Source organism: Panthera leo, chromosome D1 (assembly GCF_018350215.1).
Source record: "Panthera leo isolate Ple1 chromosome D1, P.leo_Ple1_pat1.1, whole genome shotgun sequence".
In the NCBI taxonomy this organism is placed as follows: Eukaryota; Metazoa; Chordata; class Mammalia; order Carnivora; family Felidae; genus Panthera; species Panthera leo.
Genome location: NC_056688.1, coordinates 96,156,218 through 96,173,704, shown reverse-complemented (window position 1 = coordinate 96,173,704; position 17,487 = coordinate 96,156,218). Strand labels below are relative to the sequence as shown.

At 41.4% G+C, this 17,487-nt stretch overlaps 1 protein-coding gene across 4 annotated transcripts in view; it reads right to left on the bottom strand.

Annotated features, from left to right (window-relative positions):
• Positions 1-15,102, bottom strand: part of ALKBH3 (alkB homolog 3, alpha-ketoglutarate dependent dioxygenase) — a 32,430-nt gene extending 17,328 nt beyond the window's left edge. For 2 of the 4 annotated variants that reach the window (XR_006193595.1, XM_042904909.1), the window contains exons 1-8: positions 14,998-15,102; positions 13,738-13,886; positions 13,328-13,431; positions 11,857-11,891; positions 8,960-9,007; positions 7,475-7,578; positions 5,886-5,974; positions 557-766 (exon numbers count right to left, since the gene is read on the bottom strand). Coding sequence is in view for 3 of the 4 variants with exons in the window: in XM_042904909.1 (XP_042760843.1) it covers positions 557-766; positions 5,886-5,974; positions 7,475-7,578; positions 8,960-9,007; positions 11,857-11,891; positions 13,328-13,431; positions 13,738-13,816 (669 nt within the window). In the remaining variant the exon portion in view is untranslated. Of the gene's footprint in view, positions 1-556; positions 767-5,885; positions 5,975-7,474; positions 7,579-8,959; positions 9,008-11,856; positions 11,892-13,327; positions 13,432-13,737; positions 13,887-14,747; positions 14,768-14,802; positions 14,950-14,997 lie in introns of those variants that run through there. The other 2 variants (XM_042904910.1, XM_042904911.1) reach the window with 2 other exon arrangements.
• Positions 15,103-17,487: the final 2,385 nt, after the last annotated feature.

Sequence of the window (17,487 nt, the reverse complement as noted above, 5' to 3'; positions counted from 1 at the left end):
TGAGAGAATTACAGGTTCATCTGTATTTCAGAAGATGGCTAAGAAGGCAATGAGGATGCTCACGATGTTCCCTTCCAGAAAGGTGGCAACACTGCCAAGGAGAAGACTTACAATGAAGCCTTCCTCAGGGGTGTCTTCCTCATGCCTTCTTCCTTTCCAGTCTTGTACCTCCCAGCTCGAGTCTTCCCTTTATAAGCCCCTCCTTCACAGCACTTATCATAATTTCATTCATTTCAGTAATTAGTAACATCTGTCTATCCCCTGTATCCATGAGGACAGGAGCTATCTCTGTTCTTTCCACCAAAGGAAATGAGCCCCCGAAGCCTAGCACATGGCAAGCAATTTCTGTTGGATAAGTGAATGAATGAATAAATGGCCACTCCGGGAGACAAAAGGTAATCATGGGGTAGGCGATCAGTTGAACATGTTTCAACAACAAAACATGTACTCTTATCCTCTAAACCTGAAAACAGCAGCTTTTAAGAACTCTACTTTTTTCACAGAATATTAGAAGGCAGGAAGAACATGAAAAAAAAAAAAAAAAGAGAATACTCACTGGTGGGGGCTTCCTTCTCATCTCAAAAGTGCGTGTGGCACCAAAACTCAGCGAAGCAATGATGGGACATCTCCCTAGCGACGGTTCATCGTCACTATGCCAGTCGACACTGTCCTTCTCATTTCGGTAAAGGTTGCAGAGCAAGGAGTTGAAGGTGTGGCCAGTGTTCTTTTCAATCTGGTCCTTCAGTGTGAGCAGCACAGGATGCCACTGCAATCATCAGGCCAAGAGAAGGGGCAGCCACATGTAAAACAGAAAGTGCAAAGTCAGTCTTAAATCAACAGGGCCATGGAATAAGCAAAACACACTTGGAATGCAATAACCAATGGCAAGAGGAATAGTTTAATTCCCTCCCATTATTTCTATTTTGAAGCAAATTGACCTCTATCATTTTATTAAGGTACTAAAATTTGGTACAGCACTATCATGAGGACCAAGCCTTTCTACCCATCTCAACTGTTCTGTGTTAAATACATGACCCCACAAAGAAGCAAGTGTCATTACATTCAGGGCAGTCACCTCAGTGAGTCATTAAGAAGGCGAGTGGAATAGTCTGGGCTCTGCTGCCGTGGCTGATGGGTTGCCAGGTAGTTGGCAGATACAGACTGAAGTCTGAGGAATCAAACAACTTTTCTGCTGGGTGGCTCTCTGCTCATTCGATTTCTATTTTATCATGAATGACAGAATTGCTTTTAAAAAAGGTATTTAATAATTTCCAGAGTGGCTACCTTCCTAAAAATAGAACCTAGAAGGAAAAAACATTGTACAGAATGGAATCATGACGTGGCCTTGATAAATACATGGGCTGTGAACTACATACAGTTTAAACAGATTCCACAGCCCTGTCTCCTGAGCACCCAGTTCTCGTATGTAGTTTATATTTGGAACACAGTCTTGCCACATATACTACAGGAAGCTATGACCCCTGACCTTATGCTGTACTTGGGGAGTTACAATCAGCATGGCTGTATTAGTTGTTAGAATTCTGTCCTTTCTCCAAGAAACCCCAAGTGCATTACAGAGCTTCCTTTATGACAGTGGTTCTCACACCACTATCAAAAATGATTGAGGACCCCCAAAGAACCTGTTTATATGGGCTGGAGCTATGATGTTTATCATGTTAAAAATTAAAACTAAAAAAATTAAACTATTGGTTAATTCATTAAAAAAAATACAAACCCATTATATGTTAATACAAATATTATCTTATGAAAAATAACTGTATCTTCCAATACAAAAAAAATGGCAGGAAAAGTGGCACTGTTTTGCATATATCTTTAATGTTTGTTTCAAGAGAGTTGATTCTCCTATCTGCTTCTGCATTCAATCTGTTACAATATGTTGTTTTTGTTGAAGTATATGAAGAAAATTGGCTTCACACGGATATGTAGTTAGAAAATGGAGGAGTCTTTTCCAGCCTTTCCAAATAATTGTGGATATTCTTTGATATTACACCAAAACTCAACAAGTACTGATTTCTTAAAGGTTAGTTACAGTGTGGAATCTGAAACCATATCAATAAACTTCTCATATTCTCTTACATTTAAATCCACTGGGCCAGACTGCACTTTGAATGAGTCTTTTAATCTTGCATGATTCTGTAATATCAAGTATTGGTCATGTGGAAAATATTGATCCAATGAGTAATGCAGATCTCCTGCTGACACATTTCATTATACGATATAAAAAATCATATCCATTAATATTACCAATGATCTCATCAGAAAAGTCTAAGTAATAGGAAGAGGTCAGGCTCAAAGTGACAGATATGACTTTTTCCAAATTAGTAATTTTGCTTGGAAACTCAACTTTTATAAGTAACAAATCATATCTACTGTTCCCCTTGAAGTGACAGTCACTTCATTCATTTACGTCTGCCAAATACTCAAGTCTGAATAATTACAGTTTGTCTGTTAGTTGTTCTTCCAAATAAATGTGGTCCATGATAAAAGCAGATAGTTCAGCTATAGCTTAAACAATCACACAAGTGTTCTTCCTTGACAACCATTATACTTGGCTTTGTAGCAGGAGTGCTTTATGCATACCTTCCATTTCATCAAACTATTAAAGAGAGATGAACTCAAATATTGAGACTTAATAAAAGTAGTAATGTTTACTGCTTCGAGGAACATTCTTAAATGAAATCAGCTTTTTTTTTTTTCTTAAACTGGAAATGCATGGTGGGGAAGAATACTGTGATTACTCATAATAGTCTGGCAACAACACCCTGATTCATGCTAAGATACCAACAGTTCTATCCACCATTACTTTTGTATCGTCAATGCAAATTCGACACAGTGAAAGTGTCACGTATCATATAGTTTTAGTATTATTACAGAGATAGTTTTGACCTGTAGACTCCCCAAAAGGATTTAGTGGACCCTTCCAGGTATCCACAGAGTCTACTTTAAAAACTCTACTTTAAAGAATCCCTTCAAAGTCACGTTCAATGTACTGCAGTGAAGGAATACACGTTCAGCAAGGCAAGCATAATATTCTAAGTATATCCCATGGCTACTGTCAGGTAAAACTGCCAAGGAATCACTCAGCTTTGCTGTCATGTAGAAATTGTGGTAAACTGGGGTTCCTTATTATGGATATGAACATTACATTCTAAGCAGAGGATTTTTTAAAATAAACGACAACAACAAACCAAACTCACATCAGTAAAACATAAATGTTATTAAACTAACCTATGTTCAAGAGAATAAATGTCAAAGTGAAATTCCATAATAATGTTAGCAAGCTGTATTTCCTATTTGTTTTATGGCTATTATCTTCACGGAGATAAAGATCAGATGCTAGAATTATACACCTAGCAAGAAAAACCAGAAATAAAAGAGGAAGATAGCTTTTCTGCAATGTGACTGGGAAACTAATTAGCACTTCCCTGACTTGCTTAGGGACTGAGCACTGTGATAACTCCAAGTTTGCATTATGTTTCTAAGTGGGTATATATTTTTACTGGCTATTTTTGGTGGCGAAGTAAGGAGAAAAAAGGGGATAATGAACTAGAGGATTAATTTAGACTCTCCAACCAATACTCTATATACAGATCCCTCAGAACTGAATGTCTAAATTAAAATTCAGCATCATCTCACCGTTCAGTGAAGGCATTCTATCCTTAAAAGACATTTGAGGAAAAGAGTATGAGAAAATATGAATCACAGAAGTAAAAGGACCTATTCAGTGGATTTCAAAGTGTTTTGCACAGTCCTAGGTACCACAGAGGTGTCTCTCTGGGATTATGGGAGGACAGAAGAAGGGTCAAGCTGGGGGGACCCCAGCCAGTCAAGGCACTCCTTGGTTTTCACACATCGGCTTCATATAAGATTTAGGTCAAAAAAGACTAAAGGAAGTTTAATAACCTCTGACTGAATTTGCCTCTGTGCTTTGGGTTATTAAGCTTGAGGTAATAATAATTTTTAAAGTTAAAATTAAACAAGAACCCCCAACACACACATATACCCTTAAAAAAATCTATGAAAGAGGCATCTCTTTTGATTTTGTTCAAGATGGGATATAAACAAACTAAATCTGTTAGCAGTAAATACAAAGTTATAAGCCAGCCAAATTCAAATTAAAGAATTCTAATTTGACAACCTTAACATCTAACAAAAAAGCTTGCTTCAATAAATTAGGGTATGTACACGTAGATTATGGAATATTATGTAGCTATTAAATACGATGTAAAAGACTATTCAATGATATATGTTAAGGATATAGTTAAATGAAATGCAGTATACCTAATTGTTATTTTTATAGAAAAACTCTACATATTTACCTAAAAAAAAAAAAAGACTGGAGCCAAACATTAGCTGGAAGAATTATCCAAAATTTTAATATTCTTCATGCTTATCTATAGTTTCTAAATTTCCAATAATAAATTCATATTACATACATTGTAAGAAAAAGACTGTCATTAAAAAATTCTTTTGAAGGGTTGTCAAAAAGTCCTCAAAGTGTAAACAGCCATTCTATCAGGATATCTCATGTGCCTTATGTTTATTCTAAAGCAGTGGTTCTCAGCCAAGGGTAATTCTGCCCCCCTCTCCGCCCGCCCCCAGCAGATGCCTGGCAATGTTTGGAGTCATTTCTGTTGTCACAACTGGGTGAAGAGTGCTTCTGGCATCTACTGGGTACAAGTCATGGATACTGCTAAACATCCCGCGACGTACAGGACAGCCCAACAACAAAGAATTACCCAGCCCAAAATGTCAGTAACACCAAGGTTGAGAAATCCTGTTTTAAAAGATGAGCTAAAATGATGACAAAGAACTTCTTCCCCAGAGCCTGTTTAATCCTCAACTTCTCTGCTATGGCTGTTGACAAGAAGGTAAATTAATTCTGACAGAAACGTGGCCAGCCATCTGTTGGATTGATCTAATTTCGTTCTCTTCATGTTTCCAAATCAACCTCAGATATAAAGGGTCTCAGCCTTTCCCTGGGTCACATTCTAAATGCAGCCCTACAAACAAAAGCATGCAGCTATCTCCTTATGTGAAAAAGCCATGTCCCCACTCCCATCCCCATCAATATTCTGTCCCTGAACATGTTAGTACAGTGGTAGTTTATTACAACAAATTACTAGAAGCTCTAAAATGTGTCATATTTCTATGTATCCCAAAGCCATTAAGCAAAACTCCATTTTCTTCAAAGTCTCTTTCAATAAAGCATAAAATTATTTGCCAAAGGGCAAGATTCCAGGAACTAAACAGGGAGCTATTTCTTGGACCTTAACTCTATCCTTTGGACAAGCTTCATTTATATACTAGAATCTCTTTGTCTACTGTCATGGAAACTTTTAAAAACAAAAGATGTGAAATAAGAAATAAGCCAAAGCAATGATAAGATGTAAGTCTAAGAACTACAGCCATAGAATGAGTACAAAGTCAACAAGAAAAATACCAGATTTTTTCACAAATGGCAAAAGAGCCTGAGAAATGGAAGGAGATGTTCTGACCTCACTGGCCAGTCATAAGAACTTGGCTCCACAGCAAATGTGTACAAGGGTGTACACAGAAGGCTATGGCCAGAAAAGCTGGGGGAAGGGAGGGATGTGAAGAAATGGTTCCTCTTCCTGAAATCCTTGAGTCTGGTTCCAGTTTATTCTAGTTCCAATTTTTTTCTCATCCTCAGAGTTTATCTCTAGATCAAAAAGCACATCAAGAGTGACAAGCACAAAGACTCAGTGTTTGAACCCAGAGGATTTTTTAAACTAGGAACCATCATGCAACTCTGCAAGCTATTTTATAGTACTGTTATTTTATAGTACTCTACACTTATAGTACACAGTCTATAAAACCATACCAACAACATTCCAACATACGTGAGCATTTGGTTCCATAGTGATTCTTGAATAAGTGTAAGGAAGTTCTCCATACCATGCTGTAAGTCTTGGTTGCTTGTAAGTTACATCTGAGAAAGAAAATACAGGGCTTTTGAAATGGTTTAACGCTATTTAAGGTGTACCTACTGAGCACCATGCAATGTGCAAGAAGCTATGAGAAATACAAAGGCAGATAAAGATGGGCTCTGACCCACGGCTCCACCTTGAGGACATGGGATTTCAGGAGAAGAATGGGTAAGAGCTCAAAGAAAGAAGACAAAAGAAGGTATGTTGGCAGAAACCGTATTGGCAAAGCTCTGAGAGTACGTGTGACTCGTTTGCATCAGTGATGACATAAACAAGGGTGGAGTCACACTTCAGAAAGGTTCAGATTCGAGAAGGTCTAAAAAGCAGGATATGGAGTCTGAACCCTCATAGGCAGGAATCTGTGGCACCAACATCCGTATAAGAAACAAGATAAACTGTTCATCCATGTGCCACCTTTTGATTTTGATGAAGAAAAAAGTGCTCTGACCAACCATAGCATGTAGCTGATTGTAGTCAGAAGTTTTTGATGTTCAATATATTTAGTAGGGGGTTATCCACAATCTACTATTTTTTCCCACAATTGACATCAGCTGCTACAATAAGAACAATAATTATAAAGGCAGCTAACATTCACTGAAGGCTTACTGTATATGCACCAGCCATTCTACTAAGCACTTATCATGCATTACCTCCCTTAATTATCACAACATAGGTATTATCATTAGTCCATTTTACAGACCAGAAAACCAAGAATTGGAAAACTATGTAACTGTAATTTGCCTAAAATTAACAATTACTTTGAATGACAAAGCCAGCAATCAAAGCCAAGTCTGCCACTGCTGTGGAATCTCTGGGAGTAAGGAGAAAAAGCAGACTCCTATTCTGACATCCAAGTCCCACAAATGAAGCCAGTATACTCTGCCTCTTTCTTTACAGAAAATCTGAATTCACACAATGTGCCCGACAGGAAATTTTACGCTAGGGCATAGACGCCCTCCAGTGGACACCTCTGGTCCAGCAGCTGTGCTGCTTGTGGGTGACCACGGAGGAGCAGGCCCCGAGTCCTGTCATCTTTACAAGTTCAGGAGAGTACAAATGCTGAAATGGAAAGACACCGGACTCTTCTACTGAAACTAAAATGAGGATAAAAAGCTGGCAATAAGGATCATACAAGAACATATGCCGAACAGATTTGGAAAAAAGAAAGCTCTGGAGGTTTCTATGACGAAAGAGGTAAGCTGTCACTGTTTGAAGTAATAATGGTAGCAAACAAACTCAAAAAGATAGAAGTATGTCAAGCACAGGTCAGCCAAACCACATATGCTCTGGTTCCTTGAACTCCCACCTCCTGGCTCCTGCCCTGTTCTCTGACCTCTGGGCCTTCCACCTGCTCTTTCATCTGCCTGGAACACTCTTCCCCGTCCCTTTTGGCTGGCAAATCCCTACTCTTCTGTTTAATTAAGACTGGCCGTGGTGAAAGAAGCAACGGTGTCTCTAGAGAGACCAGGTGGCAACAAGCGCCATCTCAGACATGTGCTTACCCTCTCTGATGCCGGTCCTCTGTTTCCAGGGAACAACCTCACAAAGTTGTTCCAATACCCAGTCGGCTTCTTTTAGGTCAACAAAGCCAGGATACAAACACACCCTTGATGAAGAAAGAACCATTATTAACTAAAGAACACAGAAAAGATGGGCTAGTCTCTAACCATTAGTGAAGTCAGTTAATTTGCATGCTTCCTTTCATGGGTAGATGAACTCATCTTGCCACACCTCCCATGGCAAGCAGGACATGATGTTCCAGATGTGAAACAAACTTTCACGTTAAGACAAGTAAGAGGCAATAAAGGAAAAAGAACGCATGAGGGCTTTTACGGACACGCTTCAAATACTGCTCCCCTACCACTTGCTGTGAAACTTTGGGTAAATTACTTAACTTCTACGAACGCTGGTTTTTCCTACCTGTAACACAAAAATGATATCCCCCTCACAGGCTCACTGTGAAAAGTAAACTAACAAAATGCCTGGCCCTGTGTTATTCTAACAATTGGTTGTCTTCTGAGACTATGCCAGTTGTAGGGAAAACGATCATTTATGACTGTATCAAAATAAACACTTCCAAATGAGGGTTCTTTCTGTCACTGAATATACACTTATTTCATTAATGCCAAGTCAGCTCAAAATCATTTTGGGTATCCTTCTTTGTTCTGAAAGCCCTTGGAACATTCTGTCAAACTTCACTCTTTGAAGGTGCCTTTGATTTTTTCAGAGCCAAAACGCACCTGAAGCCATACCTGTTTAACAATGAGATGCGACCAAAATAATGCAACTGGTTTTCTTGTGTGACTGTTAAACTTGCTTTAAAAGAGATTCTGAAGCTCTTTCTAAGCAATTCATTTAGATATGCAAGTTCTGATATATTTATTTTAAATGGCCATTTAAAATAAATTATTTTATAGTGACTTAGCAAACTCATGCATTAAGGGGATGCTTCCAAAATTTTCATTTTAATAATGATTAATGCCTACTATACCCTAAATTGCACATGCTTTAACTTTATTGAAATCTACCTTAATGTAGATTAAGGTATTAACTTACTCATGTAGATTAAAGATTAACATAATGTAACACATATGAAAATATATGTAGTAATATGATTAATGCGATAATAAATGAAGTGATATATATAATGTAATATAATAGTAATAAAATGGAGCATTCAAAGAACAGAAGTAGAGGCTAGGTCACCTGTAATTTTAAGTTACTATGTGGTACTAGGAAAAAGGTACTTAATCTCCCTGGGTCTCATTTTCTCACCTGAAAAATTGCAGAATAGTTACTACACCTGACAGAGAGGCTATGAAAATGTTTTGGAGTCAGAAATGTTATATAAAAAGAGATATTACCAAAGTCTCACTCCCCAAGATTTTCAGAGGCAGAAGTTACCTATCTCAAGTAAGGGAGTAGAACATTTTAAGAGACTATTAACTGAAAAATAATTATGAACTTTCCAGGGAGGATTCACTTACCTAGATACGCCTGTGGGTGACACGCTGATATCATACACACCTTCTCTGCTACATAAATCAAGAAAACAGACTCATTGGGATCAGGCAAAATAATACACTCCACCCAGTGGAAGGGCTGTGCTTTGCAGTTCCCAAACTCCTGATCACCAGAATGATTTCACAACGAGGGTGCACTATGAGGGAGCCCTAACCCCACCTTCTTCCACCAGCGAGACGAAGAGTGAGATGGTGGCAGACCACTGATGTCACCGGGAATTGAATCCTGATGGAATCAGGCCATGGAGACAAAAACTGAGATAAAATAAATTCTGATTCTACCCCTCTGTACGTCATCCACAATTGAGGCTGCTATGGTCCAGAAATCTATCACACGAAGGGGTACCAAACAGCACATCCCTTTGGAGACCCTGGAATAGGTGCATTTAACAGGAAGCAAGTCCATCTCAGGGCTATGAGCTGCTGTTGCTTTCAGATACATGTCTAATGAGGTTCCTGCCTGATTAAAAAAGGTTCCCCACCAACTTTTCAAGGGTCCCATGATGTGGCTCCACTTCCTGACAGCTCCCACCCACTCGTGATCCTCCCATTGCTATTTGGAATCTCCTGAATACACTCCCGTATTTCTAATCCTGCTTTTCTACAAGCTGGAATACCCCCTCGCCCTCCTCCGTCATCTGGCACCCGCGATCCAACCCACCCGAGCTTTGGTCCCACAGAAAATTCTAATTCATCCTTCAAAATCTCAGCTCAGTCTCACCTCCTGTAGCGCTTTCCTGACCATTAATCCACCCAAATAATGTTAACCATCTCATTCTCCATGCTACCAGTAGACCTTACTATAAGTCTACTGTTTCAAAATATACACTACTGCAATTTACCTTATTACATGTCTATTTCATTCACAAGACTGTGGGCTATTGACGGGCAAGCAATGGGTTACCGTTGTTTCCCAGTGCCTAGAACATAGTAGATGGGCAGTAAGAAGCTCAGAATTTAACCAAATGTGCAAAAGTACAAAACTGTTCCAGATGTGCAAGGTGGTGAGGTCCACGGTGAGAAAACAGACACCCAGACTGCATAGGTTCCTATGCCAGAATAACGGTGTCAGATCCTCCCAGACAGGGGTAAGTTACAGAAAATAATATAAAGGGACAGTGTTCACATCACCCTCTGCCATGCGAGCCAGAAGTTCATGATCTGTGAGCTGGGCTCTCAGGCAGATTGTGCAAGGCCCTCTGAGCCAAAATGTAGGCAGAGTTATTGTCACATACATTTATCATGTCTCTAAATGAGCGGCCTATAGTTTCCCATAGTGTGAACACAATGTTTCAGTGTGATATATTTTGGGCCACATTAAGAAACTGGCTCAGTTCAAATGTGGGTGACATTTCTGGTTACCAAATAAAAATCTAACATAGCTAACTTTACATAACCAGAATTAACAAATGCTGGGATCAAACAGGAAGTTTTGTCATTTTGCTATGACCTGAATATTCACAACTGCCCATTTTTTCAGCCTGCATGTCCCACATGTACCTCGTAATAGGTTTCATGGTTTTGTTTCTTCTCTTTATCACCAATGGAGGCAATGTCACACTGGTACTTACAAACAATCAAAGACTGTTAGAGCTACCACACTCTGCCTTAAGTGACTATGTGGTCCAAATCCTAATATCATAGACAACGAAACTAAAGTCCTGAGAAATGGCCTTAACTTACCTAAGGACTCGTTACGTAGCTAACTAGTGGTAAGGCCACAACTTTGATACCCTCTTTCAAAGTATGATGACCTCGTGTTAGTTTCACATTTTTCTAAGCTATACAAGTCGACCTGCAAATAGCCAAACAGACTAACAGACTGTTCATGAGCAATAACATGCAAACGCTAATTTGTTAAAATAAAAGGATGCATGGGGCGCCTGGATGGCTCAGTCGGTTAAGCGTCCGACTTTGGCTCAGGTCACAATCTCGCAGTCTGTGAGTTTGAGTCCCACGTCGGGCTCCGTGCTGACAGCTCAGAGCCTGGAACCTGCTTTGGATTCTGTGTCTCCCTCTCTCTCTGTCCCTTCCCCACTCACACTGTCTCTCTTCCTCAAAAATAAGTAAACATTAAAAAAATACATAAATAAATAAATAAATAAAAGGATGCTTTCTACTGGCAATTTATGTACATCAGATGGAAACTGAAAAGCAGGAAAAGAGAAGTCAAAGCATCTTTCGTTAATTTTGGAAAAGAATGTTTTATATGCTGATCAGTATAAGAGGAATTATAAATCAAAGAGGTTATTTTATATACAGATCAATTTAAGAATTTAAACTGCTCTGGAACAAGTAAACATTTAAAGCCCTCTAGATTTCTAACAGGTTTCATAAGCATTGCTAGTCGAACAGTACCTAACTAAAGTCTTCTCAAATATTCAGGTTTTAATGACTAGGAAAAAACCTTCCTGTCTTTTTTTTCTTTTTTTAAGTAGGTTCCACACCCAGCGTGGAGCCCAACATGGGGCTTGAACTCACGAACCTAAGATCAAGACCTGAGCCGAGATCAAGAGGTGGATACTCAACCAACGGAACCATCCAGCTGCCCCCACTCTGTCTTTACCTAGGAGATGTTTTCACTTACTGTCTGCAGATATCTTAGTGAAACAGGGTCAAGAAACCTACACAAGTCAGATCAACGTACAGGCATCTTATGGCATTTTCCACACCATTAGCAAATTGTGAAAGGTTTCCCAAAAGACCAAGTTTAAAGATGTCTAAGATACAAATACCCCAGCCTAAAATTAAGACAGTAATTGGGCCATTAGCTTCCTTCCAGCTGGAAAAAACTGGGTGAGTTATCTGGGCTCTCCATTTTACTGCGGGCAAAAAATACAGAATGGCAGCAAATTACTTACTCAATCACTCGTGGCTCTGGGGCTCTGCGTACTACCTGCAAGGAACAGGCAGATTTTACTTCTGGAATGATCCCTAATCTTCAGAAAGACTTATCTGCAGGATTATCATATCCTCTCATTACTGGTAAAAATAAATCAAGTTTAAAACTATCCTTTTTTATTCCAAGCTCTTACTATGCCACTAGAGACCCGTGTCTGCTTTTCTTAGAACTACTTCACAGTTACTAATGGGGCAAGAAAAAATAATAAAAGTAGAATCAATCCATTTTCCAAGCACCCAGTAATTCTGGAAAAATCTTTCCAGGAGATTTTTTTTTTTTAATGTTTATTTATTTTTGAGAGAGAGAGAGAGAGAGACATGGCATAAGTGGAGGAGGGGCAGAGAGAGAGGGAGACACAGAATCTCAAGCAGGCTCCAGGCTCTGAGCTGTCAGCACACAGCTCAACATGGGCTCGAACTCATGAGCTATGAGATCATGACCTGAGCTGAAGTCGGACGCTCAACCGACTGAGCCACCAGGCGGCCCAGGATATTTTTAAAAATAGAAGATACATGAAGAAATAAGTCTTAATCGTTATTTTTACAAGCACTACTAAAGCAAAATGCCTGATTTTTAATAACATGTTCCCATGCTATTAAAAAACAGTGAATCTTCACTATTTCCTACAACTTTTCCCCCATGGGGAAAAAAAGCTAAAAAATCAGGCATTGTAGTAGTTGAAAATTTCAATCCAATTCCAGAGGCACCTGTTACACTAGTACTAAAGACAGCAAGGGTTTAGGACTGTTAGAACTCAGATAACCAGGGCACATGGGTGGCTCGGTTCAGTTGAGTGTCTGACTTCAGCCAAGGTCACGATTTCACAATTGGTAGGTTTGAGTCCCCTGCCGGGCTTTGCACTGACTATGCAGAGCCTGCTTAGGATTCTGTCTCCCTCTCTCTCTCTGCTTATTCCTTGCTCATGCATACACATTCATTCTCTCTCTCTCTCTCAAAAATAAACATTAAAAAAAAAGGGGGGGGGGCCCTCGGTGGTTCAGTTGGTTAAGCATCTGATTCTGGATTTTGGCTCAGGTCATGATCTCCCAGTTCGTGGGATCAAGCCCCACAGAGCCTGCTTGGGGTTCTCTCCCTCTCTCCCTCTCTCTACACCTCTCCCTGCTCACTCTCTCTCTCAAAATAAATAAACATTAAAAAAAAAGTACTCCGATGACCAATGTAAGCACTAGTCATGGTATAACCTCCTTGCCCCCAAAATGGGAACTTTATACAGCCATGAGTTGGGAGCAGACTATAAAGAAATCTTCAGATACACTAAAGAGCTGATAGTCCACATTTCATTATTATTATTATATGCCTTGCATGCTCCTTTTATTAGCGAATGTATTCAGTCACTATTTGAGGATCTACTGTGTGACTACAGCTTTTACAAGCAAACCTCTTAGTGTTGTGAGAGAAAAAGAATTTACCTCCTGGGGTTCTCTGAATACAAGCTGTCTATCCAAAAGATGATGCTCCTTGTTTGTCCAGGTCTGACCAGGCCTCTGGTGGAGATGGCTCTTAGCAGTGGTAGCTAAAGTAAGGCAAGAACAGACTCAAACCACACTCCAAAATGTCTGCTCTATTGAGCAAGAGTCAAGAGAGTCTGCTTGAAGATAATCTATATTACATCTAGAAATTAATTAGTAAAGTCTGTCGAAGACCCCAAAACACACACTGTAAGGTTTGAGAGCAGGCACTAAATATGAGGAATACTAAATATCAACCCTCAATAAAAGATCGCCATCAAGAAAATCAAAGTACCAGCTACGTTTTAAATAATTCCTTAACATCAACTGAAATGCAGGTGCATTCACACAAGGTCCCCACAGGTTCTTGCCTGGCTGAGTAGTGGCCTGGCTCTTAGCAGGGCCAGCCCAGGCTCCCTGCACTCGGGCTCGCCGTCTTTTGTCTTCCATGTTGACCAAAAAGGCTTCTGCTCTCAGCTTTCAGAACATTTCATTCCTGATTAAAACCACCCAATGGTATCTGTTTAAAAAAAAAAAAAAATAGGAAAGTGCTTTTAGTTAGGATTATGAGAGCGTAGACTACCTAAGGGAGTAATTATAATCCTTTCAAGCTCAATAGCAATCAGAGATTCTACATCAAACCCACTTTTTTAGCATTTTTGCCAATGAAATTTTAGCTCATAGCCCACATACAGGAGCACAGGTACAAAAAGACAAAAACGGGGAGATTCACAGCACATGTTCTGAACCTATGATCCATTTCTTTACTGATCTAAGAAGGCTTCACATCTCAAGTTCTCAAATGTTACCAGCTCATCTTATGGCTTATTTAGCCCACCAATTTCCAGACCTTCCCAGATCTTCCAAGCTGAGATGGGCCCAGGAATCTGTACATTTAACAAATTTCCCCAGGTGGGTAAGGGCGTGTAGCTCCTTCTCATTTAATAGGTGGGGAGACGATGGAGACTGCCATCTGCCCAAAAAGAGTTCATGGCAGAGTCAAATACTAACCCTCCACTCCTACCAGATGTGTAGAGGAAGTTTGTATTTTCTCTCAACTGAGACCATAAAAAGCTCTTAACACGACCATTGCTCTGTTCACAGGGGAGTAATACCATGTGCCAGGGGACAGCTGTTGAAAATAACAGATTTCGGAGCCTCATCCTAGACCCAAAGATTTTGTGGCGTCCCAGAAACTGTTTAACTAACCCCACCTTCCACCCTGGGATTCTTTACCCCATACAAAGCTTGAGAACCCTGCAGAAGACAAACAAACAAACAAAAACAAAAACAAAACACGAGGGCTCTGACGCCAGCCTGGCTCGCTCTGAACCTAAATCTATCAGTTCCCAGCTGCATGACCTGTGTCAGATGACTTCACCTTTCCGCGCCTCAGTTTCTTCCTCTATTAAGAGGGGAACCAATATCTCTCTCACCGCTGAAAAAGGCTGGTCCTCAAGAAGAGTGCGCAACTTTCCCTATTATTAGGCTCTTCTCTTCCAGGAGCCCCGGGATGCGGTCCCAGAGGTAGGCCGGGAAGGGTCCTCGGGGGACGGTCCCCACACCCCCAGGCACCGAGCGGGGGGCCGGGTCGCCAAAGCAGCAGCGGAGCCGGGCGCGCAGGTACAAACCTGCTCAGTCCCGAGGCGAATCCCGCCGTCCCGGAGCCGCTCCGCCGCCTGCGCTTGGGGAACCTTAAGGGTGCAGCACCGACTCCCAACAGCTCGCAACCACGGGCCGCGGCGTCAAGCATTTCCTCTTGACGTCGCGCGCCGCCGCCGCCGCTTCCGGCGCCATCCGCCAGAGTCCGGGCAGCTCCGCGATCCCTGCGCAGGGAGGGCCGGGTCGCTAAAGGCGCCAGTGGGCGGGCCGGGATTGGACGGGAGCAGATTGAAGGTGGTGTGGAGCCCGGTGAGGAGTGGGGCTTGGCGAGGGTGGGAAAGAAGGCGTGTTTGCCAGGCCCAGGTCCCGCTGGACATAGTCCCCCCTTCACCCTCCCCCCCCCCCCCCCCCCCCCCCGCCTCCGAAAGCCAAACTGCAGAAGTCTAAGCTCCAGCATCCTTGGTCTATACGGAGTGACAGGGTACCTGCGGGGCTGGTGGAAGGGCGACAGGGTTGGGAAACCAGGTAGTGACGTGCTAAGTAGAAGGATTTGAATTCTACCCTGAAAGCTGTGGAGAATGTAACATGCACTTCCTTTGTGCCCCCATTGCAGCCTGTGCGCACTTCCATCAATAACACAACGAGGCATGGGACCACACCTTCTCCGTGGCTCTCCACTGCTAACCAAATTTTGCTTGAGTGAACAGACCTCAGTTTCAGCCCAGACGACACCATTTACTAGATGTATAATCTAGGGCGAATTCTGCATTTCTTTATGAAACTGGCATAGCTCTTGTTGGGAGGGCTAAATGTGGTAATGCATTTAAAGAATTTAGCAGGATGCTTGAAACACAATAGAAATTCAATTGATACTAAGAGTGTCTTCTCTTCACCCCATCTGAGTTTTTAAGAAGCATCTTTAAACTGGCCATGTTACGGGGCGCCTGGGTGGCGCAGTCGGTTAAGCGTCCGACTTCAGCCAGGTCACGATCTCGCGGTCCGTGAGTTCGAGCCCCGCGTCAGGCTCTGGGCTGATGGCTCGGAGCCTGGAGCCTGTTTCCGATTCTGTGTCTCCCTCTCTCTCTGACCCTCCCCCGTTCATGCTCTGTCTCTCTCTGTCCCAAAAATAAATAAAAAACGTTGAAAAAAAAAAACTGGCCATGTTAAACCATGTGTCTTACACTGTGAAAATAGCAAACGTAGCACCGAACTGACTGTTTTGTGTGGCTTATTCTCTAAGACCTACCAAATAGTAGTCACTGTGGAAGTCTTTGAAATAAGACTTGTATTATATACTGCTTACCTAGAGAGGTTCAGTGTACCCCACCAATCTAATCTTCACAGCACCCATCATTCTTTGTTATACTTTGTGACAATGAAGGAAAATGATTTATCCTAGAACTGAAAGGAGAGAAAAGTGGTAAGACCAGACTATAATTTTTACCTTTTTTTTTTTTTTTTGGTCCCCATCAACTAGTAATTTGTCAGTGTCTGTTTCTGGTTCAGGAACCTTGGCTGTGTCTTCTAAAGAATGCCATTCTTTCTTTTCAATGATTATGGTTTTTGAACAGGAACAAAGAAGTTTGGATTGAGGACTCCCTAAAAGTGATTAACACATCTTCAGCCTCCAAGTAGAACATTTCTCAAAAATCAATCTATGGCCTGCTTGCTTCCAAAATAACTGCATTTTTAACAATCACCTGCATTTTTACCAAGTGCTCAAGGTGATTCAAATGCAGAGAAAGTTTAGAAACCTTTAGGATGCATGTCAGTTGACAAATCATTCCCGTTTGTCTGACGCTAAGAGGTCTTCCAGGAGATAGGACTTTAAGTGCTAAAGGCAGGACGGTACTGGGCAACTGAGATGGCTGGTTACCCTAGATACGTGAGATTATATAGCATTAGAAAGATGTTCTTTTGAGTCTTACTCCCTGGGTTTCCCCCATTTCTATTTGCAGTATTTGTGTTTCCATCAGGGGGTGGTGGTGGAGACCGTGGGAGAGGGAATGAAAGCGAGGTGCGATGCCAGTTATCAGCCCACTCATTCTCAGCTCCAAACCCATCCTCCAGAACCCTGCTTGCAATCCTGGAACATTTCTCCTTTGCAGTTTGGTCTGACGTTAAGCGTCAACAGTAGAGGGTGCTGGAGGGACATTAGAGGAGGAAGTGGTTCTTCCTGATTCCAGAGTGCTCCTCCCAGATGGCTGGGCAATGCAGAGCAGCCAACGGTGTTTGGCATCTCTTTGTGGGCTGGACTGGAATGTTAGTGGCATTTACAGCCTTGTTAAGTTCCCCTTGTGAAGTTAAGGCATCGATTGGGAAGGAATGGGATCCCCAAATCTGAAATAGTGACATCTACTTGGACTGACATTCTTGAACACCCAAGTCACCCTGAACCTCCCTGGGCAGGGGCAGTAGCTTGCTCTCCTGTGTCTGAGGAGACTAGTCGTCCTTTGCTTGAAAACCCTGTGAAACGCTCACCTGGAGAAGATAAATTGAAAAATGCATTGAAACCTGCA